This window comes from Anarhichas minor, unplaced genomic scaffold (assembly GCF_050575085.1).
Source record: "Anarhichas minor isolate MPS153535 unplaced genomic scaffold, ASM5057508v1 ptg000030l, whole genome shotgun sequence".
Lineage (NCBI taxonomy): Eukaryota > Metazoa > Chordata > Actinopteri > Perciformes > Anarhichadidae > Anarhichas > Anarhichas minor.
Window position 1 is genome coordinate 7,367,038 of NW_027466476.1, and position 10,093 is coordinate 7,377,130.

Here is a 10,093-nt window from a genome sequence, read left to right on the forward strand (position 1 = left end):
CTTTAGGAGTGCATGCTAAAATCATTGCTGCTTTGCTATCCTCTTTTGTAAAGGTACTCACGGTATTGTAATAGAACAAAGCTTTTTTTTTAATGATTGTAAATTGTGATGATATTTCAACTTTTATACCTGGTTCACACTAATGACAATGCAGCTCTTTTTGTCTTTGTAAAAGACAAAGAAATGCCACTTATATTGAATTACATAAGCTGGCTTTTGGTTTACATAATTATATATCAAACCTTTTGCTCTTCTGTTTCTCATCTTCTTTGTGTGCTCTTCTTCATCCCTTCATCTAAATGCTCAAATTATCCTCCTGTTCTCCTCATCTTCATTTAAATGACCACTTATAACTAATTCAAAAGGCTTAGCTGTTAACTACTTCTCCTTACATTTCCTTACTTTCTACATTCTCTGTCTTTCCCATTTCTCCTCCTCTCTCCTCTCCTAAATTAAATTAGCACTTACAACCGATGTTTATTGCATAAACAGTTGCTGTGTGTTTCAGTTCCCAGTGCGCTGTTATAATCACCACAAATCTTTATTCATGGCGCCTGCTTTGTGGGTCTGTGTGTCTGCAACTTGTAAATTAACGACACGCATTCCCAATTTTGTGGCTAAACAGGAAGGCACGAAAAACAAAATCTCTCTCTCTCTATCTCTCTGTGTCTCTGTGTGCTCCATCCCCTTCAGTCAGCCAGCCACTTGATCCATTTGGCACTGTGTGTGTGTATGTTTGGATGCTTATTAGAGAAAGTGTGTGTGTGTGTGTGTGTGTGTGTGTGTGTGTGTGTGTGTGTGTGTGTGTGTGTGTGTGTGTGTGTGTGTGTGTGTGTGTGTGTGTGTGTGTGTGTGTGTGTGTGTGTGTGTGTGTGTGTGTGTGTGTGTGTGTGTGTGTGTGTGTGTGTGCATGCAAGCAAGCATGCCTCCAGTGGGCTGGGAAGGGTAGGGGGAGCTTCTTCACTAGCTGCCCCAGCGGAGGGGCCCTTTTCCCTGGGCTGACATTTGGACCGGACACCTGGAGGCACGGTGGGGGGTAGCAAGAGTTCCCACTGTGTTTGTGTGTGTGTGTGTTTTTATGGGGTGAGGGTCGGTTGCTGGAAGCTTATTAGTTTGCAGGGTGCTATTGGCTTGTGGATTGGGCATATGTGTGTGACAGAGCGCATGCACGCATGGACCTTCGGGACGGATGCTAAAGGTGTGTGTGTGCTGTGTCACATCAGGGTGGCAAACAGCTTTAACACAACATGAGGAGTGCATGAAGCCACAGCTGTGCACAGGTCGAAATTGTGTGTGTGGATTATTCATTTAAATTAAAAACTGAATTAAAAAACTGACAATGCCAACTGTACTTGACAATTTTGGTATGAACTCAAAAAGTGCTAAAATGTTTTCAAATAAGCAGTCAATCATACCATTTTTGATTAATCATTTGTCCCTTTTTTCTCTGTCTGCCCCAGCGGAATCGCACAACCTCCAGTCTCTCCACACCATCCTGTCAACTGGATCTCCTCTCAAACCTCAGAGCTACGACTACGTCTACCGCTGCATCAAGAGCAACGTGCTGCTGGGCTCCATCTCAGGTGACTGATAAAGACTCTGCAGGGACACATTCTATCATTATGTATTAAGATATATGGGTACAAATAGCAGCAGCTTTTCCAAATGCTGTTAGTGTGTACTACATTACCAATGGCAGCTACACACAGAAATGCAAAATAAAGCAGCAAAGCATATGCGACACAAAAGGACTGACGGATACAAAGGAAATTCGAGCAAAATAAATTGCATAGAGCTGTACATTTTCCTCACCACCCACAATGCCACCACACACACAAACACAGGCCCTCTCAGCCCATTGTTATGTTGACAGGACAGTAGAATGCTATCCGTCTCTCTATGCGAGTCCTGAAACGTTTAACATTTAGCACAGCCTGGGTGATGGACGTATTATGCACGCACACACACACACACACACACACACACACACACACACACACATATACATTGAGAAGCAGCTTGGAGTGTCACAGATGCACGGACTAACGGCAGCTATGCACCCACACCCCCGCTGAGAATGACAACCATGGTGGGTAAAGCATAAGGCCACTGATGCATACATACACAAACACACACTTACACACAATGACATGCAGCCAGAAGGATGGTACTCAATAGCGTCCACTGAAATGTCACCGACAAGAAACACAAAAAGAGGAGGACAGTACGAGCTGAGTGACTAAGTCATTTACAGCTATGTATTTGTTTTCATGTTATGCATTTTGTTTTTAAATGTCTCCACTTGTCTCTGCACAGAATTTGTACTTGCATGTCATTTTATACGCAGACAACCTTTGTAGAAATCAATTGGTTATGTCAATAGTAATGACCGATGTGTCTTATCGCTTCCTCATTCTCTACATATTAAACACTCGATATTTCCCTCTTTAATGAACCAAAACAGCGATTTCAGACAATCATCCTCACTTTGCATCATCACCGAGCGGTACAGTCGGTTAAAAGGAAGCCACGCCCTAAAGCACATCCTTAATCATCTATTTTCTCTAAATGGGACCATCGTTTACGAAATCAACATCCTGCTGTATTAAAGAGGACATGGAACGAGCAATTGAGAGCATAAACTCATGTTTACAATGTTTACTGAGGTAATAACTCAAGAGAGAAGTAGAATCATTTTCTCATAGACTTCTACAAAATCAGTTTTCTTTTTGCAACATGAGGAGTTGCCCCCGCTATTCCATTAGCATTAATACAGGTTTAAGGCACTTTAAGGTTGCCTCCTGCTTGTAAACATTGATCACAGTTTGCAGACTGACCTTCTGGTTTAGATTTAAATCTACTTACCATCCACAGTTTGGGTACGGTTACTTTCAATTTTACCTCCAAATGAAGTGGTGTAGGTTTTCTGTTTCTCATTTCACATCATCAGACTTTGTTGTAGCAATGTCTAGTGCACCCGGATCTCAGCAGTTACTTTTGATGAGTACAGTGTTATCATTACGATAGAAAGTAGACTATAAAATTGAGACCCAACAGCCAGGCTCCAACTCTGTTGGTTGCCAACCGACCTAACCTTGACCTCCTAAGTCAACACTCTGTGTGTGTGTGTGTGTGTGTGTGTGTGTGTGTGTGTGTGTGTGTGTGTGTGTGTGTGTGTGTGTGTGTGTGTGTGTGTGTGTGTGTGTGTGTGTGTGTGTGTGTGTGTGTGTGTGTGTGTGTGTGTGTGTGTGTGTGTGTGTGTGTGTGTGTGTGTGTGTGTGTGTGTTCTTAGGATTTATCACAGCATATGGGACTGACTGGTGGTCACGGTGGCATATGTTATAGGCCCCTTTGCCGATTTCACCCTGCGGGACTGTGTGTGTGTCTGCAAACGTGTGTGAGTTGATGCGTTTCTTTTTATACAGTGTATTAATTATTTTTTTTCCTTCTAGTGTGTGTGTGTGTGTGTGTGTTATCCTGTCAGCAGGGATGTCAGACCCCCGTCGCGCCTCGTTGGGGGACTTTAACACTTTCACTGCTGGATTTCCGCCATCCTAATATACCTCCGTCTGACAGCCCATATGTCACTCCTCTACTCCTTTTTGTTTCTCTCTCTTCCCTTCTCTCCTCTCCTCAGTAAGAGAAGGAAAGGTTGAATACCCCTCATCTTTGGTTTTTAATTCATGCTGTGTGGTTGAGTTTACTGTGCTTGCGTGTGCATGCGTGTCTGCACAAATATTGAATTTGTGTTTGTGAAGTCTTCCCGTGACTTTCATTATGTGTATTCTTTTGAGAATTCCTTTTTTCAATTTATGAATCCAATGCGTTGGTTAACTGGTTGTTTTTTCTGTCTCAGGTTTTGTGTGACTCAAAACTGTGCCAGAGGATGTTCAAAGTGCTCTTACCTACAAAAATGAAAGCAGACTTGAACACACACACACACACACATGCACACAAATATATACACTCAAAGTGGGTAGTTCAAAAAAATCTTTTTCTTCACTGTTCAGAGTAGTCGGTTCTGTTAGAAACATGAGATCAGTGTGACAAGTTACCCTCTTGTGTATGCACACACAATGCACACACACTCCCACTAAATAGCTGATGATGGAAGGCTCCCTAAGAAAGCTGTAATGGCTTTTGATTTAAAATATACTTGTGTGGGAACCCACCCATTAAAATGAGTGTAATAATAAAATAATTGCATGTCTTCCCACTTTAAGTTCCACTTCCTCCTGGGAACCAATTAAAGCCCAATAAAGAACCTGGCAGAGAGAGAGAGAGAGACAAAAAGAGGGAACAAGTGTAAAGAACAGAAAGAAAAACAAGAGAGCGGGAAGGAGTAGAAGAAGGGCAGAGAGCAGTTGGGAGGAAGCAAACAAGATGGATGGATGTAGTCTATGATACAGAGAGGGAACGAAACAGGGAGGTAGAGTTGAAACAATTGGAAGAGAGATGAATAGAACGTGTCAGAAATAGTAGATGATTGGAAGGTAAAAAGAGACAAATGGATGGTGCGCCAGAGGAAGAGAGAAAGTGTGTGTGTGTATTTGTGTTCATGTTCTGCAACAGTGTAGAACTCCTATATAGGTCAAAGGAGGTGGAGCAGGGCACTAACACTGCCAGTTTGTGTTGTCGTAATGCAAGATTGATACCAATACTAAGTTTAGTAATGTCTCAGGCGGGTGGTCACTGTGATGCTTTACGTCGGTATACAGGCTGATAAGCAAACTATAACATTTGTACCGGATTTCTTTAGAAGTAGATTGTTATAACGTCAGCTTTATTCAACTTTAACTGACATTTTTTGCCACTACGGTACAGAATAACCCCACAGCCAACATATAATTACCGTATTAGTGCGAAAATTACTCGTTATTTAGTTATTAGATTAATAATTTATGTAATTTATTGAACTAATTTGCCAAACATTTGCTGGTTACAGCCTTTAAAATGTGATAACAATTTTTTTTTCATCCATTGATTAAAGGGTCGGTGGTTGTAAATCCAAAACAATCAGCTAAAAGAGACCAAAAAGCTTTGCAACGGTGTAGAGTTCTCTGTGAGTGACATGTTTCATTTCAGACTATCCACCAACTAAATCTCTTCTCTCTGTGTCTGTGTTTCTCTCTCATCTCTCGGCTCAGGCGGCACTGACATAGTGTCCTGTTTCATGGGTCAGAACCCAACAGTTCCAGTGTATCGGGGTGAGATCCAAACAAGAAATCTCGGCATTGCTGTGGAAGCCTGGGGCCTTGATGGTAAGAGGTGTGTGTGTGTGTGTGTGTGTGTGTGTGTGTGTGTGTGTGTGTGTGTGTGTGTGTGTGTGTGTGTGTGTGTGTGTGTGTGTGTGTGTGTGTGTGTGTGTGTGTGTGTGTGTGTGTGTGTGTGTGTGTGTGTGTGTGTGTGTGTGTGTTTCGAAGCCTCTAACTTTATTTTTTGTTCTTGTGAAATGTGTGTGTGGACAGGTAAGCCCGTATGGGGAGAGAGCGGGGAGCTTGTCTGCTTGAAACCAATCCCCTGCCAGCCAACACGCTTCTGGAACGACGAGAACGGGAGCAAATACCACAAAGCGTACTTCTCTACATATCCTGGTAAGCACAGAAACATCTTATGGAAATAAAAACTTACATACTGTATACATATATACAAAGAACCTAGAACATATTGTATATATTTATACTGAATACAATACTTGACTTTTTTTCCTCATCAGCTGTTTTTGTTTTTTCCTTGCATGTTTTTTATTGTGGTTTAATGGTTTTACATTTGATTTTAACGTGTGTTTACCACGTTCTTTTTCTCTAGGGGTGTGGGCTCACGGAGATTACTGCAAAATCAACCCAAAGACGGGAGGCATTGTGATGCTGGGCAGAAGGTCAGCGATTAACGGTTCTACTCAGAGGAGAGCTACTGAATTATGACCTGTATTGGCTCTTAAAGGTGCAGTGTGTAGCATTTAGGGGGATCTACTGGCAGAAATGGAAAATAATATTAAGTGTGTTTTTGTTGTGTTTTTGTTACCTGAGAATGAATTTATATCAACATAGGGAGCGGGTCCTCTTCACAGAGCCGGCCGCCATGTTTCTACAGTAGCCTGGAACGGACAAACAAAACTCTGGACCTAGATAGATCCATTCGCGTTATTGTGTTTTTGCATCGGCCACCATAGTTCTCCTACACACTTTGGCACACAGGAGACGTTTCAGTTGGTTGCAATCTGAAACCTTACTGCTGGATGCCACCAAATCCTACACACTTGACCTTTAAGCTCCTTTATGGCAAATTGTGAAATTGCTTTATGTCAAAAAACACCAAAAGAGGATTCAATTATTTCTGGGTAAATGGAGATAAACTAAAAATACATGGAACTATTCATGAAAGGAAACCAAACATATACTGTAGTTTTCATATTGCATATGTATAAAGAAAGAATCTCGCGCTTACAGAAACTGAAATTGTCTCTGTATGCTGGTAGATTTTTTTTATTTTCTCCATGTGTGGCAACACAGCTTCTCAATGACAGAAGCTAGAGTTTTGGATCTTGAACTTGTGTTTGTTCTGCAGTGACGGCACATTGAACCCCAACGGAGTCCGATTTGGCAGCTCGGAGATCTACAACATCGGTGAGTCTTGAACGCTACAGCTGGAGGTGCAGGCTGTGGGTGTAAGAAAGGATGAAAGGAAATGGAAAGGAATAGCATTTTAGATTGAGACATGGTCCTCTTTATGTTGGTGGAAACATAAAGATTTATGTTTGGAAGTTGTAAGTGGTGTCCATCTTTTCCTCCTCTTTGCTCCCTCACTCCCTTCACCTCTTCTCTCCTTGCCTCTCATTTGCTCTCCTCGTTTCTCTTTCGTCTCCCTGTCCTCTACTCTGCCCTTTCCGTTCCTCTCCTCTTTGCAGTGGAGGCGTTCGAGGAGGTGACAGACAGTCTTTGCGTTCCTCAGTACAATGCCGATGGAGAAGAGCGAGTTATTTTGTTCTTAAAGATGGCACCTGGTAGGCCCTTCTGTCCGGAGTTGGTGGCGAAGATAAAAGGAGCCATTAGAAAAGCTCTGTCTGCCAAACACATCCCATCTCTGCTGATGGAGACCAGAGACATTCCAGTAAGAGAAATCTGAATATCAATCAGACATGAATACACCTGTCAGATTATCCTGCCACAATGGTTACAACTGTGAAAGTCAGCTCTGGCTTGACTGACAGCCCTTTTCTTCCTCCCTCTGCAGTACACCATCAGCGGTAAGAAGGTGGAGGTGGCTGTGAAACAGGTGATTGCTGGACGGGAAGTGGCGCAAAGAGGAGCTTTCTCCAACCCTGATTCGCTGGAGCTCTACAAGAACATTCCTGAACTGCAAAACTATTAGAGAGGAGGCTTCACTGAGCTGGAGAGGACCTGCAAAAGAGAACCAGCTGACAAGACTTCAGCTTAGTTTTTAATGGACTTAATTCAGATTTACAGGAACAGGGAGATATGCACTGGGATAGTTTACAGAGGCACTTTCAGCTTTGTACGTGGCATAAAAACGTCAAAATCAAACAAGAAATGGTACAAATAGTATGTAAAAATGAGCGCTGTACTGCTCCATTGGCTAGCTTTCAATCAAGTGATTAAGCAGCTGCTACCAAGTTGTTCAAGTAAATGTGGGGTGATGTATTCAGCTTTGGATATAATATGATGTGGACAGCACCACTTGTTTATAAGCTCATGCTCTGAAGCCACCAATAATAGGGAAGTGTAACTTATCGTCGCTTTGCTCTGGCTTCACATTGTGCTGTCAGCCAGTGAAGAACCATATCTCTCTGTGTCCCCGGCGTTAACCCCAGTGATGGTTCTGAGTGGGTCCCAGACTGAAAACACATTGAAGTGTGCAGATCAACACACACACACACACACACACCTGGGATTAACACCTCAGCTCATATCACCATATCATTGCTATGTGGTGCATATTGCTTTATCAAATGTATGTATATATGAATATATATATTTTGTGAAATTCAGATAACATTATAATTATGCTTTTGAAGATAGTGACCCAAACCTGTTGACCAAAGTGAGTCTCAGCTTTAGAGGGTCGTAACACGTCAGGAGATGTAGTTTAAATCAATAAACTAGAGGTTTCCAGATAAAACTTACTGAACTTTTCCCCAACCTTTATAAAGTTATTGATCTCTGAGGTATTACATGTGCAAATCCTATCAATGATTTGACTTTGTAACAATTGTTTTATTCCGCCCAAAACGTAAAGACATGTATTGATGAAGCCGAGGTCAAGTGCGATCTGAAAGTCAGCAAAGGTTTATTTCACCACAAAAGCCTCTATTTATTCGTAGCGTATCGATGTTCCATGTTTGTCATAACTAAGAAAAAGGTGTTTTCCTAATAACTACAGTGCAGCCTGTTTTTGCTTTGTACATGGGGAATCTGAATTGTTTATACGAAAAGTCCTCATGCTGTGTGGCAAAGCCTAAAAGTGAATTCATGCTATTAAAGGTGAACTGCAGTGGTTTTGGGTACTAGTAGCACGACTGAGCGTACGATAACAAAAATCACTTGGGTTCCCATTTCCTGTTGGGAGCATTTGATCTTTGGAGGAAGCATTTTGTACTCCTACAGAGGTAACATTTCTAACTGAAATTTTTTTTTTATTATTTGACTTTTAATTCAGTCTTGTTGCCGGATTATTTGAAACATATTTAAAGGTACGGATTTAAATAAATCAACTGGAAAAGTCTGCAGTTTATCTTTAATGTTATATTCACTGATTTAATGAATGTCCTCTTTAAAGGCACCCTGTGGTCTTTTTGGCCACTTGCAACTCTGTGATGCAGCGTTTTGATGATTGGGTCCCTGTTAAGTTTTGTATCTTTTGCATGAGTGTGCAGGTGACGGGATACATATTCCTTCCAATGGTGTCACACTGCTCCACTGATTGGCAGGTGGCAGTAATGTAAATCAGCTTTTCTAATGCTGACATTTTTTTTTATAGGCCTCAAGGATGCAGAAGACGAATATAAAGTCCCAAAGATGCATAGGCTCTTTCTTATAGAGACGGGGATCATACTGTTCACTTAGCACTTTAGTACTGTATGTGGTCATAATGACATCTGGGTAAAATGGCAGATCTACCGTTTCGTTCTGAAGTATGCATGCAGGTTAGGCAGTTCTTCTTGTGAGAGTTTGCAAACATGATGCTGGGTGTGTCACATGTAAACTTAATTGTACTTGGTTGTTTCATGTCTGCCTTTAGGAAATCTACAATGTAATTTGTACTTATTTTGGTGTTGCGATATAAAGTGTATTGAATCAGATGTGACGGTGTCGTTCTACAGTCGATTTATTTGCTCTTTTTCACAACATCAGGACAATGGTCATTGACAGTCATGAATAGATGTGAACTCTTCTTGTTTGCACACCGTGGCTATGTTCAGTCGGAGTTGTTTTAGGGGAATATTTGCATAAGACACCACTGAAGTGTATTAAGGGAGATTGTGTTGCGTGCATGGATGCGTTTCCTGGTTGCCTACTGTCAGCTATACCCAATGAAGCCAGTCTGAGAGCAAAAGCTCAAACAAACAATTTTGTGTTCCAAAACTCACGCGATATGAATCCTCATTGTTTTCTTAAGATGAGCTGGGAGACCCTTTATCCCATGCTTCTTGCACACAGCACACATATAAGGTGTACACCGGAGACAACGTCAACATTTATGAGCTTAACTGAAATATTTACTTCAAAAAAAGTCTTCAAAAGTAACCATTAACATAGTGTCACTAAATCATTTGTGTTTGAGAAATTGTGTGTGTGTGTGTGTCTGTCTGTCTGTCATTTTGACAGACATCTACTTTGAGAATAAACTTGGCAGTTTTAAAACTCCCTGTAACCTTTATAAGTGTGAACGCTCAGACCTGACAGTCAGCCAAACTTCAAAACATAACCGTGAGGAAAATATTAAAATAGAAAAAGGAAGACTTGGTTAAGGTCAAGTTCCTCAGTGTAGAATGTCTCACTAATCTAGTGTGTGCAAGTGTTTTATTTATTCCTACCTTCAGTCATTCAAACATGAGAAAATGTTTTGTTGGCAC

General features: G+C 41.5%; 1 protein-coding gene across 1 annotated transcript in view; it reads left to right on the plus strand.

Moving 5' to 3' along the window:
* aacs (acetoacetyl-CoA synthetase) overlaps positions 1-9,319 on the plus strand; it is a 28,989-nt gene extending 19,670 nt beyond the window's left edge. The window contains exons 12-18 of the mRNA XM_076104541.1: positions 1,461-1,583; positions 5,148-5,261; positions 5,469-5,594; positions 5,809-5,878; positions 6,568-6,626; positions 6,908-7,110; positions 7,234-9,319. Of these exons, the coding sequence (XP_075960656.1) occupies positions 1,461-1,583; positions 5,148-5,261; positions 5,469-5,594; positions 5,809-5,878; positions 6,568-6,626; positions 6,908-7,110; positions 7,234-7,371 (833 nt within the window). The 3' untranslated portion in view covers positions 7,372-9,319. The remainder of the gene's footprint in view (positions 1-1,460; positions 1,584-5,147; positions 5,262-5,468; positions 5,595-5,808; positions 5,879-6,567; positions 6,627-6,907; positions 7,111-7,233) is intronic.
* The last annotated feature ends 774 nt before the right edge of the window (positions 9,320-10,093 follow it).